Source organism: Ammospiza nelsoni, chromosome 6 (genome assembly GCF_027579445.1).
Source record: "Ammospiza nelsoni isolate bAmmNel1 chromosome 6, bAmmNel1.pri, whole genome shotgun sequence".
NCBI lineage: Eukaryota > Metazoa > Chordata > Aves > Passeriformes > Passerellidae > Ammospiza > Ammospiza nelsoni.
This window is the reverse complement of record NC_080638.1, coordinates 21,804,348-21,822,203: the sequence shown is the minus strand read 5'-3', so window position 1 is coordinate 21,822,203 and position 17,856 is coordinate 21,804,348. Positions and strand designations below refer to the sequence as shown.

The 17,856-nt window shown below is 38.3% G+C and overlaps 1 protein-coding gene across 1 annotated transcript in view; it reads right to left on the bottom strand.

Annotated features, from left to right (window-relative positions):
- IFTAP (intraflagellar transport associated protein) overlaps positions 1-17,856 on the bottom strand; it is a 39,897-nt gene that overhangs the window by 14,796 nt on the left and 7,245 nt on the right. Inside the window, 3 exon segments of the mRNA XM_059475240.1 lie at positions 452-523; positions 2,060-2,217; positions 13,930-14,085. Of these exon segments, the coding sequence (XP_059331223.1) occupies positions 452-523; positions 2,060-2,217; positions 13,930-14,038 (339 nt within the window). The 5' untranslated portion in view covers positions 14,039-14,085.

Sequence of the window (17,856 nt, the reverse complement as noted above, 5' to 3'; positions counted from 1 at the left end):
GGGGCTTTACTCTACTGTTTTCTCAGGCTAATGTCCCTTGAACAATCTAAACTATTTAAAACATACCCAAAGACAAGACATTTCTCATTTCAGGTACCACTCTGAATAGATGCACAGGGTGAGAATGAAAGGTTTTTGCCACCCTATCTGCAAAGAGTGTTACCATGGAGGATTGACTACATGCCCTGGATTTGCTTCTCTGTTTCCATGAAGTAATTAAAGATGCTCTCAGATATTTTTTTTTCAACCTGGTTTGAAAAGTCTCAAGACTTACATAACCTTTACACTTTAAAAGTACATACTCACTAAGATCAGAAAAAAATATGGACTGGTCTCATTCTTCTTTCCCACAGATGGGAAATACATCAGCAAATTGCAAGTAATTTGTAAATTAATACATGAAAAATCAGTCATGTTCTGCTCATAATCCCCATTTTGAAGAAAACCTCACCTTCACTTTTTCAGACAGACTGAGATCATTTCCAACAGAGACACCAGCTGTTGAGCACTCACTCATCACTGCCTGTAGATAGATAGGCAGAAATACTTACATGCATGAAACAGAATCAAAATCACAAAGCTCCTACTGATTTATACACAGTTTACAGAATCACAGAATAGGTAAGGTTGGAACGCACCACTGCAGGTCACCTTGAACAAGAAGGCTCCCCTAGAACACACTACTCAGCTTTATAAATGTTGTATATAAAAACTTTTAAAAAGTGAATGGAATGCTCCTGAAAATAGAACAGGTACAGGTAATTCTCTGGAAACCTACATGGGACCAGACTGAATCAAATGGAACGACAGTGCAAGCAATTCATAGCATGCCTAAAAAGCAGCATTTTGAACAGTAGCACTGTTTTCAATAGCACTGTTTTCCCCATTTTCCTTTCCCAGGGCAGGCTTAAAGGTTACAGCGGTCAACTTAATGTACTACGGCCTCTTCCTGCTACTACATTGCATTTTTTCTGCTGCATTCTACTATTTTTGTATTTGTTTCTTAAACTGCTAATGTGACAAAAATGTGCAGGCATGTCTGAACCTTTTTCTTTTTTAGAAACAAAAACATACATAAAGGTTTATGGAAGTTCCATTGCATAAAGGATAACATAAGTTGTACACTGCTTTATGTGGCAGAAAGACAATTCAATGTGGCTAAAGTAAGAGACACAGGGACAAATTATACCAATGAGGAACCAATACTTCTTATGTAAAAAATCGCAAAAAAATATTGGCATTATTATTACACAATCAACTGACAGAACATCATTGTTTTAAAAGCCCTGCTTGATTCTACTTCAAAGACGTGTCCTAGCAAGGAGGAAAGTGGCAGCTTCTACTCTGAGGCCTGGCAGGCCCATCATTTGAAAGCACTTTAGTGTGTTACTCAACAGACACAAAAGGACCTGCTACTTCTTTTTTAATAAAATTTAATGAAGGGCAATTTTGAGATTTTTACAGACTAGATCACAGCCTAATTATTTGTTATTCAGGCAGGAAGGCAGAAGTTCTTAACAAGTTGACTCCGATTCCCATCTCCCTTCCTTCCAGATGATGTCTGTTGTTTTCTTGTCCCTACACATTAAATCCCTAATCCCTTATGTTTCAGAAGATCAAAAATGCCCCTGGCCTGCCTACTGTTTACTTCAGGCAGTAACATAGTTTCAGGAACACAGAACTCTGTACTTCCTAAAATCTACAAGAAACAAAATGAATCTGTCCATGCTGGTGGCATCGACACTCTCAGGATTTTTTTTTTCCTTTTTGCCAGCCTCTACCACAAGCTGCAGTCTCCAGTGAAAGCATTACTTAGCTCATTGCAGGGTGCCTTATTTGTTAGTCAGATTATGGCAGCTCTTCAGCAGGGCAAATGCCACTGCCAAACACGATCTCTGCAGGTGCCTCTCTAAGCATTTAGCACTTATGTAGTATTTTAAATATTTGCCTCACATAGGATAAATGCCACTAGCCTCTAACATTTGGACAGTGTATCCCTCCATATTTTCATCTGTTTAAATGTGGTGCTTGTCCACATGGACAAATGTTAACTCATTACCTCATTCTCATTTGGCATCCGTGGTGGAAATGACACCCACATTTCTTTGCTTCTTTCAGGTGAGCCATCCTGTTTATTTCTGTTTGGTAATTCAGAAATAGAACATTTTTTTCTTAAGGAGTCCACTTTACTTTCCAGAATTGTCTTTTCCTCTTTCTCTGCAAGCAGAATCACACCAGATCAGATAACACAATGCATTATACAAGAAAAAGAAAAGTATGTGTTTAATTACATTTAATAGTGACTTTTTTACACATTCATTTTTCCTCTCATGAAAGCTTCCATGTATTTAAAATATAAAATAAAACTTCAGCATAAAACCTTACCAGACTTTACCATAAAACTGAATATGCAGTTTGAACTTCAATTGCAGAGAGTCCAATACTGAAGAATTCATTATCACAAAAGCTTATGCAAGATACAGAAAACTTCATAAAATCAACCAAGAATATAAATACCCCAAAAAGCAAGACAGTAAGGTTACACCTTACTGCATCTAGAAGCTGACTACTATGTGCATGGAAGTATGAATTTCCAAACCCACACTGAATAGCTGGGGTTTTTTGCCTTCAACCTGGCAAAAAATAAAGTAATCATAGCCAAAATAAAAATGCAGCATTTTTTATTTTAAAAGTACCATTATCAAATAAGGAGCAGTTATAGGTCAATCAATTAAAATTAACTTCACACCACATGCTCCTAATGAAAAATAAATGCTCATTTAATTAAGCTTTTTGGGTTTAGTTTGAAAAATTTACTTTGCAACAATAAAAACACTGCACTGCATTTCTAAAGCATAATTATGTATTATAAGCATTGAAGTAACTCTTGTGGAGAGTTTTAATGATGCCTTTGGGGTTGCTACATTGAACCATACAGCAAAGAATTATTAATCCCCTGGGACAGCTCTGTGCTGCAGTTACTGTGACATGCACTAAGGGCTGGCAGCCTGGGCATAACCTGAAGTCCACACTTACAAGAGTCAGGGTTCATACAAAGCAAACCACACCAGAGCAACCTAGTAAACAGGTTTCAGTGTTTATTGAAATAACAGATGGATCCCGTGAATGATTCCTAAATCCCAGGTCTCTGTAACATCTTGCTTCTCCCTGCTTCTTTTGCAAGAACTTTCCTAAAACAGTATTTGGATACAGCAGTACATACGAGCCATCATGTTTTCCAACACATTCTCTTTTAAAGCCTTGGAAATGAAGCAGTATTAGACGTGAAACTCCATTTTAAACTCTTAACTGGTAAAATGGTCACCCACTATTTGAAGATAATTTTACTCTCACCTTACTTTACAGCAAAAACTAGATGGCTAGCTCAAAAAACTTCCTTCTTTTTTTACTTTAGCAGTAAAAGAGGACAGGCTTCCTGTTTTATCCTAAGAACTTGCCAGTTTTATCTTAAAGACTGACAAGCCACAAAAGAATATTAATGTATTTTGGGGCAAATGTGTACTGGCAAATAATGCAGCTGAACATCTGCAGATCAGCAGAGTACCAGCAGGGCCTGAGGAGCAACCCAGGGTCCTTCCTCTGCACATCAGGAGCACTTCTGTATGAGAAGTGATAAAAAGATTCTGGAAGCCATACACTTTTCTCACCAGACCAACAGAGAGACAAAAGAAATCATCACTGGAAAGATCAGAAGCATAATTCATAGAGCCAACAGACTCTGAGTAAACATGACATTCCTGCACTAGCCCATGCTTTTCTTGCATACCACTGTGGTCATTCTTCTGGGCTATAAATCAGATCATCCTTCTCAAAAATATAGGTTCTGAGTTCTCCAGAGAAAATAATACCACTTTTAGCATCAAAAGACCTATGACACATAGTTGGGCAGTTATAATTAGGCACACATATGAGCTGACAAATTTATTTTATCAGGTTATATATTTTCTGGACACCTGAGATATTGTCACAGCTAAAAAGCTAGAAAGATTAAATGCGCTAGTAAGAAATCAAGTGCATTCAGAGTATTTATGTGCCATTTACCAACCCCAGCCTACAGCTTAGAAGCACTATCCCTTTTCCTAAGAGATCAGTCATAAACTTTTGACAGAAACCTTTTCCTGGTTAAGACCATTGCAAAGTTATTGGGTAAGAGAATATTAAACCATACATTTGATGAAACATTCAGCACTGCAATGTGATACTACATCCATGACTGCTTGTGAAGAAAAATTCAGAATTAAAATGTCTAAGCAAGCCAAAGCAGCTGTTAAATGCAATTCTGTGGACAGAGAATCTACTATGCAACCATGTGCATAATGAGGCCATGCCATATAAATTAAAGGGGGACAGGTGATTTAAACATTATGTTGCCAGCCTGGAGCACAGTCCCTCAGGACCAGTAAAAGCCAACTTCAGCTGCCCAAAGCAACTCTTGACACCTACAGCCTCCCAGTGCATGCACCACATAACTGGCCCCTCTGAAGCACTAACTGTAATGAACTTTAAAAAAATTATTTAAAAAAACACACAGAAGTTGTTTTGAAGTTAAAAAAACTACAATCTGAAGACAAGCATCACAGGTGTATTTCTTTGATAGTGTTCTGAATTTCAACCATTTCTGTTCTTACTTTTTGAAGAGAAGGGGAAGAAGGAAGGATGGCATTCAAGCCAGCAAGAGGATCACTGCCTTACCCCTGACTAAGTGATAATTGACTCATTATTCACAGTCACAGCTCTCAACCTGCCAAGATCCTGTTGCAGAACACTGGCCTTCACAATATGTGATAAAAATCAAAAATAAGGGATACAAACACAACAAAATGTAGCAGAGGCAGAAAGTTGAAATTATATAAAGATTCACATATTTATTCTGCAGACAGATTCTGTCTCACTTTTTAGTAATTTCACTGTCAGTATCTTAAAAATGAAATAACAAGCCAACTTAGATCTCTAGAAAAGTACATCTCAGTCTCTCAAGAGCTGTATCCATCATAATTGTGTGTCACTATGAGTATGGTGCAGACTTCAGAAACATGTTTCAATCAAAAAGGATATCCAACTTGATAAATTTTTTTCTCTCCTGCTATCTATCCTCTATATTGCCTACAATTCTCTTTGTCTTCCAATCTGGACAGGAATTTTTTGAGAATGTCTAGTGATTACCCACATATTTCAAAGAATAATGGAGTCACTTATCACAGAACCAGAGAAGAGAGCTACCTGTATTATCAGGAAAAACTTACTGTCAGTGAAATCTCTCAGATGACATAGTAGCCCCAGAAGAATGATAAAATTCTCATGGTCTGAAGCATTTCAAAGCCAGACCAGGCAGAACAATCAATAACACACCACAGAATACACTGGACAAAACAATTCAAACTAACAGGTACTTCCCACTTTTTTCAATTGGATTAATTAATTTCAAAAACAAAAACTTGTTGAGATTTAAAAACAGGCCCCTTCAGCTATAAAACAGCAACAACAAAACAACAACAAAAAATACTCATACAGGAAAGGTACTATTTTAGTTCCAATTTACTTTTTTGTCCTCAAATCCTGGACTGAGGGCCAGCAGAAGGCCTATGAATTCCTTAAATCTCTTCTAAGTTATGCTTTGATGGAAAACCTGGAATTCAAATATTACAGTGACTTTCTGCAGGACTCCTGAGCAAAAAAACAAAAAACCCAATTTTACTCACAGTACTATAATAACTGCCTTGAGCAGAGATAAGAAATACAAATGTCATGTTCATTCACTTTCTCCATTCTTCAAACACACCATCAGCAAACATTTTAAAACAAGAAAAAAAGGCTGTCACCGAAATGTTTCCACAAAACACCATTTTGACATGTTCACAAGGTGGTAACACACTCTAGAACTACCTGTATTTAACTATTTGTAACTATGTAAACCATTGTGCAGCACTGCATTCGTTTACCCTAAATTACAAGCTGCAAGAGGAAAATAAGAAATTTCAAGGCTAAAAATCCAGTTTGCTGAGAAGATAACTTTAGAACCTTTTCTTAACTTTTGTTAACTCAATCAAAGCAGCTCCCACATTTTCTGCAGTAACCCTATAACACAGTAACCATACCAAAATCTGTAGCCTTCCTGTGTTTGTATATTGTCCTGCTGGGAACAGAACATAGTGTTTTAAAGTTACTTAGCCTAAAAAAGCCATTCTGATTTATGTTAACCAGATACCTTTCTGTTTCCATGTATTTTTATGTATAAATTGCTGTATATCAATGCACTTTGACTGACCTTTCAACAGAAGAATTATCCCATATTGCATGTAGCTGGAGGATTTCAGTACTTGAGTCCTACATGCCTGTCTAAAATTAAGAGCAATTCAGGTGTAATTCAGGCACCTAAACATCATCATGTAGTGTTCCTTTAGGAGTCTAAGGGCTTAGCCTCCTGATGCCACCCAAAAAGGCAGTGGATGTTTTACAGATATTGTGCCACATCTGCTCACACTCAGCATCTGCAGTGTCCATCCCATTACTATCTGAGCTCATGTAAGGTCCATTCCAATCTCACTCTATCAAAATCTGCACTAATTTCAATGGCAGTGATCTCACAGTAGTACTGAGCAAGCAAAACTCCTTTACAGCAAAGACCTTGCCTAAAACATTTACCTCAGTGAGCAAATTAATATTTGTAACACAAAAATTCAGCTGGTGCAGCCTTTTCCCCTAACATCTTTGATCTTATCCTGATTAAATGACAAACAGTCAGCATAAAGTATTGTCTAGACTTTTTTTCTTCCTCCTTCAGAAAAGGTCAGGTTTTACTATAATCAGTAATATGGGCTTTATTTTTTAATTTCAATTTACCCATTTCTTAAGGAAATTCCACTGTATTATTTCCTCAGCTAGGATAATAACTATTCCATGGACTGGGACAAGTAATTTCAGTGGGACTAACTCTAACCTAAAAGGGTAAACTCTTCAGTCCTGATAGTTACTTTTGACTGCCATTTTTGGATACTTATTGTAGTATGTTTAAAAGTAAGTCAGGAAAGGACTTTTTTACGTGTTCCTTCAGGGGAAAGATGAATGACTGCTACTATCAAGTATATTTTCAGCTGCTCTCACAGACCTGCTCTAGCTTAATGTACAGCAATACTTCTCTAAAACCAACTGAGCTCCTAATTTGCAAAAATTTAGCTGTTTTTTTATTGTATCAGTATCTCTCCCTTTATACTTAATGGAACATATGTGTTCTGGTTTTATGTAGTGTTTATCTGTATCAATATATATGTCTCTGTTGTGCTTTTGATAGTCTCAGTGTTAGAAAAAGGGCAGTATTTCCTGTTTATTCCTCATTCACCCCATCTGATCATTTAAAAATTCATATGATTCTTTCACAGCTCAGCAGTGTTGTTGCTGGATACCTTCTCCATTTGGATACTAATGCTGTCAGTTAAATAACAAGGCAAATGTGCGCTACACCATTTCAGTAGCTTGTACAAGCAAAATCCTATTTGTTTCAAGAGATGTACAAGAACTCCCGACTTCTTTCTGAATTTGGGTTATACTAAGCCATACTTTGAACCTTTGAAGTTTATTTCTTAAATACTTAGGCTTTTTGGTTGTTTTTTTTTTTACAGTCAAAGAAACTGCAAATTTGTTTAAAGATCTCCTCAGCACAAGGAAACTACATTAAATACATATGTTGGGAGCGCTTTAAAAGAACAGTGATGTACTTTTAAAGAATGTACTTTTAAAAGAATGTGATGTACCAATAAATCAGGGCAGGATCAATCTTGAAGTCTTTCAGTGTGCTTGCATCCTAGAAGAATTCAGCACTAATAGGCGAATAGGTAAGCGCTGAAAGAAACAAGCAAATTGTATATAATTAAAAGCATCTGACATTTTCACACAAAGTATTCATTTCTTAACAAATAATATAAAAAAAGATGACAGCAGGTGGGAACAAAATAAAATGTCAGAAGGCCCAAGAGTTTTGAAAATGCTGGAATTTGGATATTATTATCACAACAATAAGGCATCCCTAAAAGGCCTGACTTATTTCTTTAAGGGAAAAGCCTACTTTCTTGAAATTAGGCACTTCTATTTAATTTTATACTGAACACTGAAAAGTACCCAATTCTACAAAGAGTTCAGCACTAAATTGGAAGTGAGGTCACTCGACTTCTGATTGTCTTGTTGAGTCACTCATACAGAGCTCTGATCTCTGACATTATTTGCTTTGTGTCATTTCCACATGTTTCCACATAAGCTTCCTCAGCTCACTGCAATACATGAAACTAAGCCAACAGCTGCATTTACTGCACTTTGATGCCTTTCTAGAGAAGGTGATGAGGTACAGCAGAATTCACTCTGTTAGTGCTTTTCATATTACCAGAATTCAATCACTGCCAATATGCCACTACAGGACAGAACCTCTACCAAAGTATCAACAGCAAAATTATTAAATATTTCCCTTTCTGTGTTCTAAAAAATCTCAGTTATGCAAGAGAATGAAAATATTTATTTTTTTTTAAATCTGAAATACTCTTCAGAAATTCTTTAGTAATAAAGGCACCACAGAAAACAAAGAATTGCTATTAGGGCAGCACTACTGTTCAAGAGCTGTTCAAGTTTCCAGGAGTCTGAGTGCCCCTGTACTTATCTGGTGCTGCCACTGAGTTACTGTGCAAATGCACAAGTCACCTCCCTTCTTTGAGCCTATTTTTTTCTGTCCATACAATTGAGATGAAGTATCTTTCAGAGCAAATACCAGGACAACAAATATTCATAAAACAAATCAGTTATTATTATTTTAAAAATAATCTATTACATTTGCATTTCTATGTCTAGTATTTTTTCTACATTTAGAGGCTCTGTATTGTATTTGGTTTTATACTATATTGAATAAAGGCTGCACAGAGATAGCTACTGAATTTATGATCAATAGAAAACTGCAAATTTTGTCTCCCAGCCAATTCTATCAAATGATCCAGCACAACACATCAATAAAAAGCTCTGAATTGACACTGTTTCCCTATTTCATGCCCTGTTTAAGTTCCCTGGGGATGACAGATTAATTTAATTCGTTTTACTGAACTGTCTAGTTGCTTTTATTGGCAAATCTACTCATAGGTTGAAATTTCTCTTGGGATTAGCATTGTCCTACTGGTCCATTTTTAAAATAAAAGTGCATTCACTGTCACTTCTCATATAGTTCTCTGCTATGCTTTCTGCTGTGAAGACTGACATTTGTAAAGTGCCCCCACTGACACTTACATGGGAAGTTTAAAGCTGTTGTTTTTCCTAAATGTGGTTAATGTAAAAAGGAAGCAGACAGCCACAGTCAAATGGACTGTGAACTGAGTATCTTGCCCAGCTTTCACAGGGGAATTAAATTAATCTGAGCACAACACAGAATATGGCCCTGGCATGCCACCTGTAAGCACAGAAGTGATCAGTAGCTTCCAAACTTCCTCCACTTGACAGTTTGTTCAGCACAGAAGCATCAAAACAACAGCACCAGGGCTAAGAAGTTTCAATCCAAGCTGTGGCTTGCTTAGATGGGTCTAATCAAGTTCCCTGGGCTTCAACACACAGGCAGTGGGAGGTGTATGAAATACAGCACAATTATCAGCAGGAATGAAATTAATTTAATCCTAGTGGTCAAATGCCCAGAACCATGGAAAAAATGCAAATCTTAACTTGGATTTGGGTAAGAATTTTGTTCATGGCAGCATTTTCCTATCCAGCTGGATGACCCCTAATCCTGTGTTTTTAGAAGTGGGAGAGGAGTTAATTTAAAATCTATATGAAAATGTTGAAGCTTGGACCATTTGGGGGCTTTTTTCTGTATTTTTTGTACAAGGTCAAATGAGATTATTTTATGCTCCAGTGAATTTCCCATTCTTCCTCTGAGTTTTAAAATATGAGCAGATGCTGCCTTCTGATTGTGAGCATCAAAGCTTTGCACCAGATTTCAAACACTCTCCCTAAGATTTGAAAGAGGCTTTTCTCCTCTGTGGCAATTTTTTCAAAAGTGGAGTTGGATGGATTTCCATGAGACTTTGCCCAAAGTTTTTCTAGAACGTGTGTAGCTTTGAACACATCACTCATTGACCACATCTGCAGAAATCTGTATCATCCACTCCTTTGTAAATTCAGCTCTTCTGAGGCTCCTGCAACTGCAAAGCTTTACAGTGAGTATGAAAGATTTCATCTTCCTGGACTCGTGCTCTAATTTACTAAATTACATTCCCATGGGTTCACCAGCACTTTTGCCCGTATATTCATCTTGTTAATATTATCCCTGTGACAAAAAACACACTTTGGATGCTCTAAATAGGAAAAATAAAGTGACTTAACTAGAATCTTGACCTAGCCCTCAAATGCCCATCCATTACAGAACCAATAAAAAAGGTTTTAAAAAAAATCTACTTATGGAGGAAGTACTCCTATAATTTTAAAATTTTATTTATTTAAGCTATATAGGTCATGTTCTGTTGGAGCAGTATGTTTTATAGGCTGAGGTCAGGGTTTCAAAAATATATTTACATATGTTTATCCATTTTCCATCAGATTTGTAGATGTGGATAAATAGTCTTACTGTAGGATTTACTTGTCAATTAGTCTATAAACTTTCATTTTCTCACTGCACCAAACACATTTTAAAAAACAGAGCCACTGGGATTTTTAGGAATACTAAAATCTGGAAGATTAAACTTCCATATCAAACATGTAGTTTTATGGTCCAGCTAAGTTATAACATATCTCTGTGCTAGTTAAACCAAACACACATCATGAAACCAATTACACAGAATTTAGAAAGACTCCAGACCTTGTTCTATGTGAACTAAGAGAGTATCTTTCCAAATAGCAGAAGGAAGAAGAGAAGTAATCAAAGGTAATATCTTACATTCAGATACAATAAAAAGACAACATTCTAAAAATGTGATTTTCTTGATTAGGATATAAGCAATTCTCAAAAAGCCAAATTGAAGTCAGGAATGTAAAAGTTCATTAATCCTGTTTCCCACATTTATAAGAATGAAACTATACTCAAAGCAGAAGGTCCTAATGTGTTCACAGGGAGTCACTCCAGGCTATTTATAGCCTCAAAAGTTCTTTTTAGCTAGGCTAGAACAGCCAAGGATGTTTGGGTCCTTCTACTCAAGGTATATTCTTTACAGCTTAACTGTGTGTAAATTTAACATATGAATGAAAATTTAAAAATCACTAGGGCATCAGATTCTTATGAGATGCTTTCAAGAATAACATAGAAACTTCAGATGAAAATATCCTTGCAATGCCAACCGCATACCTAGGATAAATTCATGCACAAGTGAAAATCACCTTCTGTAAATATGTTACTCTGTGAAATCAATGGGATCCAATTAGTTTTGTTTTCTGTTTCCAATGTTATGACAGACAAAAATCTATCAGATGACAATGTATGTTTTATGCTTTAAGTAGAATTTTTGCAGGTCACTAGTTTATAATGCAAACCAGCATGTTGGGTACTTTTAAAGGAAAATGAAAGTGGGAGGAAAACAAGTTGAGCTGTTCAGTTCATACCATCATAAGAACATGCATTTCTAAGCATTTGATTCAGGTAAAGCTCTACCTTTTATATGATTTTAGTGGCAAATGCCTACAGTGACAGTGCAAGTGACTGAAATACATGCTGAGGCTTTTTGCAAGTAGCATCATGATATGCAGCATGCTTCTATGATAGGAGCTATCCCCAGTGAATCAATCATACATAAGAAGACCAGAACCGGATTTTCAATCCTCTTATCTCATCTCCCAGTGTCTCCTTTCTCTTCTATATTTTATAGGTAGGAGAAACAGAAAGTTGCCACAAGATTATTCCTGTGGTAGCTTCAGCTCCCCCACTGGTTTCCTGCTCAATGCTTGTGACTGGCACTTAGTTCTGCCTGAAGGATAAGGACAGGACAGACTTCTGAGTACCAATCAATGGGGCATGCCACATGCTGTAATTGAAAAATACAGTGCTTCTGCAATAGTATGAGGACATCACTTCAAGTGCAAAGCAGTGGTAAAGAGAACTGTGAGTAACATGTAGCTTGCACTTATTTTTATGGCACCTGTCTGAACATGGTTAAAAAATGTGAACCTGAGCTACAGAATTGGAATTCTGTATCTCAGCAATGCTCAAACCAAGGTTAAGCTCCACTTTTTATTTCACCTGCAGAGCATGAGATCTTTTCAGCCTAATCATGAATCTGATGTCCTCTGCTGCACCTTCATGCAAGTTACCTGTTAGCTTGGCACAGGATGGGCCGGGTTGGAAGGTCACCTGGTAGGTCAGTAGGTCTAACCAGGTGACCAGTAGGTCACCTGGTCCAACCTCCCTTCCAAAGCAGGGTCATCCCAGAGCACCTTGCACAGGATTGTATCCAGAGAGATCTTGAGAATGTCCACTGAGGGAGACTCCACACCCTCTCTGGGCATCTCTTCCAGTGCTCAGTCACCTGCAAAGCAAAAATGTTCTTCCACATGTTCAGGTGGAACTTCTGTGCATCAGTTTCTACCCATTGCCTCTTTTCCTATTGCTTGGTGCCACTGAGAAAGGCCTGGCTCCATCCTCTGACACCCTCCTGTCACACACCTACAGACATTGATAAGGTCCCCTCTCATTCATCTCTTCTTGAGGCTGAACAGGCCAGACTGCCTCAGCCTTTCCTCCTAACTGATATGCTCCAGCTCCTCAATAATCTCTGTAGCTCTCTGCTGGACCTGCTTCAGGAGTTCCAAGTCTCTCTTGTCCTGAGGAGCCCAGAACTGGACACAGCACTCCAGATGTGCCTCACCAGGGCTGAGCAGAGGAGCAGGATCGTTTCCCTCGGCCTGCTGGCAATGCTGCTCCAAATGCACCCCAGGATCCCATTGGCCTCCTTGGCCACTGCTGCTCATGGACAGCTTGTGTTCCACCAGGACCCCCAGGTCCTTCTCCACAGAGCTGCTTTCCAAGAGCTCAGCCCCCAGCCTGTGCTGCTGCAGGGGGTTGTTCCTCCCCAGGAGCAGGACCTGCACCTGCCTTTGTTCAGTTTCAGAAGGTCCCTCTCTGCCCTTCTCTCCAGCCTGTCCAGGCCCTTCTGAAGGGTTGCACAGCTCTCTGGGGTATGGGCCACTGCTCCTGGCTTTGTGTCTGCAGGAACTTGCTGAGGAGGCCTCTGCCCCTTCCTCCAAGTCATTGATGAATTAGGTAAACCAGACTGGGCCCAGCATTGAACCCTGGGAGACACCACCAGTGACAGGGCCCCAACCAGACCCTGTGAGCTGATCATGACCCTCAGGGATTTGCCACTCAGCCAAATGAGGGTTGAGAACCCACCTCACTGTCCATTAATCCAGCTCACATTCCTGAGTTTGCCTACAAGGATGTTGTGAAGGACAGTGTTGAAAGCCTTGCTGAAATCAATTTAGACAATATCCACATCCCTCCAGGTAACTGTTCCATCACAGAATGCGATCACTTTTTAGCCGGCACACCCACAGGCACAGCACAGTCATCTAGTGTCAGTAAAGCTCTAAAAGTACCCAAACTGCACACTCCTAATCTCAGGCCATCTCACACTATTAAGTACTTTCCTTAGGCTCTTCTTTTATGGAGACTTCTCAAGCAAAACAATGCAAGATGTACTTAGGAAACATCTATCCTTCCAGACAGTGCATGTTCCCCTCTCCTCCCCAAAGCAAGCATAAATGGCTAACCACCTGTAGAGACACAGCAGCCTGGGAAACAATCTGTAGAAAGCTGTTCTTAGGGTTCCCACTGCTGAGAGCAAAAACAAAAGCATCACAAGGATTTGCCTAAAGTCACAAAGCAGGTGAGTAAATAGCACTGCTTGTCTTTTTATCTTTCCTTCTGTCTGTGGTATCTAACAGGAGATTTGGGAAATTACAAACCTTTCAAAAGATATGTGAATGTATTTAGAAACTCCTCATATGACTGCTCATGGCTATTAATAAATTGATCAAGGATGCTGCTCTTTAACAGTTGTTCTCCCATGATCATCCACACCTTGAGAGTCCAGTAGGTATATCTGGTTTTGTAGGCTGCTCCTGCAATAGAAAGAAAAGAGCTATATATACCTGGAGGCAGACAACAAATCAACAGAAAAGTCCCTAGTACACATAGATGGGCACTAGAAAGTATACTTTTTTCTTCTCTCCTTGTGTAGTTCTATCTTGTCAGTGGAACTTTACTCAACATTTCTCCCAAAATTCACATGGACATAGAAATTTTAAGTATAAAAGGAGAAAATGTGATCATTTATGCTTGAAATTTATGACCTTGTGTAACATGGGCCAGAGAAGAGCCAGGTCTTCTTGGCTGTTCACTCCCTTAAGTTGTTCAGTCTTTCAAATGCTGCCTTCTTTGCAGAAACAGTGACACAAACAGCATGTTGTATTTAACAACCAGGACACAGCTGTACATTCAAATTTTGGACTGAGTCCATCACCTTCAGGTGCACTGCTCACTGTACCATCAAAGCCATAAACTCAGATTTTGGACCACACGTTAAATGACAACGACACACATCTCTGTGTGTGTGTGTGTATGCTGAGGCAGGACACAGGACAGGGAGAGCATGCTGGAGCCAGACAGCCATGTAGGAACGTGAGATCACTCTTGAGAAGGGAACAAATGCTGAGAGCTGAAGGAAGGGAGCTCCACTCTCCAGTCACACAGCAACAGCTTTGCAGCCCACCTTCATCACTTAACCAGACTCTGCGGGTCCTGAACAGCTCTTGGTAAAGCATGCTGAAGTTAACCTTGCTCCTAACTCAAAAAATCTGTGTAAATGCATTTTAACAGCTGCATGACGCTAAACACTCACCATATCACTCATTTTTCATACACATAGGTCCACACTAATAGAACCAGTTTGCACACATAAACCTGATCAAGGAACGCATTATACACAAAATGCTTGATTTACATGTGCTCCTCTTTCTCCTCTCCTGATTTACCATAACACTAAGAGGTGGATTTTGGGAAAGAAAGCTTAATTCTTTAGTAAAACTTAAATAATACTAAGGAAAGGCTGCCAACCTGATATTGAAGTTAAACAAGATTGAAAAATAATTGTTTGGAGACCAGAAAGAAAATAAAGCATGACTTCTCTCATAAAGCTCTAATTTTGTTGCATTGCCTGCTTCCAAGGAAGACTAATGTTCTGAAGATATCAAAATACATGCACACCCACACGATCTAAAGTTTAAGTTTTCTAATGTTTTACAAAATCCAACCCCTATTAATCTCTCTGAGGACTGACAAAGCAGAATATAACTCAGCAGACTCTTAAAGTTGTTTATGTCTATTACAGGGCTTTGAGAGGCAAGCAGTGCCTTCTATTCCTCATTATGGTTATTAAAATCATTACCTGAAATATTGCTGTGATTTGTAAGGCTATTGTAAAAGAAAAAATGTATATATCTAATCAATAAAAAGTTAATAACTTTGTTCTTCTTTTAAGTCTGGTTCTAGGATCTCCAGCTCCCTTACAAACACACAAAATAAACTTAAAAACATTCCCATAAGGAAGAGAAAACAAATACTATTCCCAATAACAGATTAAAAAAACGAATCACCAGGAATATAAATGATTTAAAAACAAGTTGGTGGAGGGCTGACAGCCAAGCTTACATTAATTCACTCTCAAATGCTCCAGGAAACTAGAAAATTAATATGCATTTTGGGGGCATAATCATATCCTTAACCACCTGCATGGCAGCTTTCTCTGTGAAAGCCATGCTCTGCAGCCACCAGATCATCAGCCTGAGATTCAGCACCCAGACCAGGTGGTACCAAAAATCATGTATTTCAATTCTTACTCTGCTGTGCAGCTTCTACTCCTACAGAATGTGGGAAACTTCACTTCAGATATTCCCTTGCACAGCTGTTATTGAGGTCTACAGAATCATCTCCTCACAGAGAGCAAAAACCAGCCAGGTCCTAATGAAAACCTAGGTTCTGTCAGAAAAAAACAGCCACTTTCCCAGACAACAGAGGAGAGACTGGCAGCCAGAACTACCTGTTCCCTGCTTGCAATCATTTTCCAGAACTGCTGGTGCTGTAGCATGGCCCTAAATAACAGCAAGTGCAGATGATGGTATGAGGGGAATATCTACTATCCCTGAAACTGAACATGTACTTAGGATGGATGGTACAAGAAGGGTGTTCAAAAATTTATCTCAACCCATCAAGGCTTTGGTATTTTTTTCATTTTCATTCCACTTTGTTTTCTGCTGCTTCCCACCTGCTTTATTCCAGAGTCTCTCTTAAATGATCACCACACTGTGTCAGCCACAGAAAACTTTTGTGAGGTGAACAGCTGAAACCAGGCTGACCAGAAGGCTCTCACCTTTGCTAAGGAGCCAACCAGTAGTTTCTACAAAATTAAAAGGCTTCAGCAAACACCCAATTCACAGCCTCAAGGCAATGACTCCTTTAAACTATCCTGAAAAAATGAAAAAATATACAGTAATGGATTGGAATCCTCCACAATTTAAGAAGTTGATACAATGACACTTCAAGGAATGAAATTACTGCATTGTTCTGGTAAAGAATAGATACTACTAAAATCAAAAACTTATCTTCTTTTTTCCCCAATGGAATCAAACAAACTTGGAAGTGTCAAGGAAAGTAAAGCAAGGGTATCTGATCCTTTCCTTGTGCTGGCTTTGGACACTTTTAGAATCAAATATCAGTAAGTGATGCATTCAAGCAGCAACTATGCTTTCTTCTTTTTGCATTTCACTCCTGCTCATCCATCCAAATTACTTTAATGAGGTTTCTTGAGGCGATCACTCATTAAGCCTTGCTGATCATTAGCAGATTGTGCAAAATCAATTTTATTTCTCAAAACACAGTCTTCTTCCAAGCAGTTTAAGACAAATCAGAAATCTCTGCATTGAATCAAAGAGGCAGGTCAAGTGAGTATTAGCATGATTTCAATTATACCGTGATTAATTCTATTAACACAAAATGTGCTGGAATATAAACTTCCTGGTTTATGTTGCATTTTTAAGTGTTTTATGTTTGTTTAAAATACAATAGAGGCAATAAAAGAAAAATCGAGATTATGAATTTTTTAAGGAAAGAGCAGTAAAGCTAATTGTCTCTACAAACATAATAAAATCTTATGAAATGTAATTTTTCAGGGAAAAAGAACCAACTTCACTAGCACTTCTGGCATAGGTTCAAGTCAGATTTTCACAATATGGATTTGCCCTCCTAGAAGTCATTCTCAATTTCAAAAAAAGCCTGATTAATAAATGGGTTTTTTTAATAGTTCACCCATAGATTCAGAAAAAACATCCACTAAGTACATCTGTTATCAGGATTTTATAATTATGTCTACAAAAATCAGATTGAATATAAATACACTATTTTTAAATCTTATACTCTTTTGCCACTGGAAAATGCCGCATCTTTTTTCTCTACAGAGCTATCACAGTAACTACACTTTTAACAAAATTGTTGCAGCAATGAAGAATGAGGTGGCAGCATTGCAAAAAGAATGAGATTTTAGCAGACAAGGGCACTCAGAATCAATTTAAGTCTATCTAAGTTCTGGCTGCTCCCAAAAAGGCCACCACCACCTCCATTTCCTCTTCGCCTCCTGGTCTACCACTCCAGTCCATCTCTTGAGCAGACAAAATAAACCTCCAATCCAAAATAAACCACCAATACAAAACCTGGGAGTAAACAGAGCAAATGCATATAATACTCTGTTTCAAAGATATATTCTCTGCTCTGCCTTTCAGCTGTACGATCACGATTGCCTATACGAGGGGACAGCGTGAGCAAGGGAAGGATGCAGGACT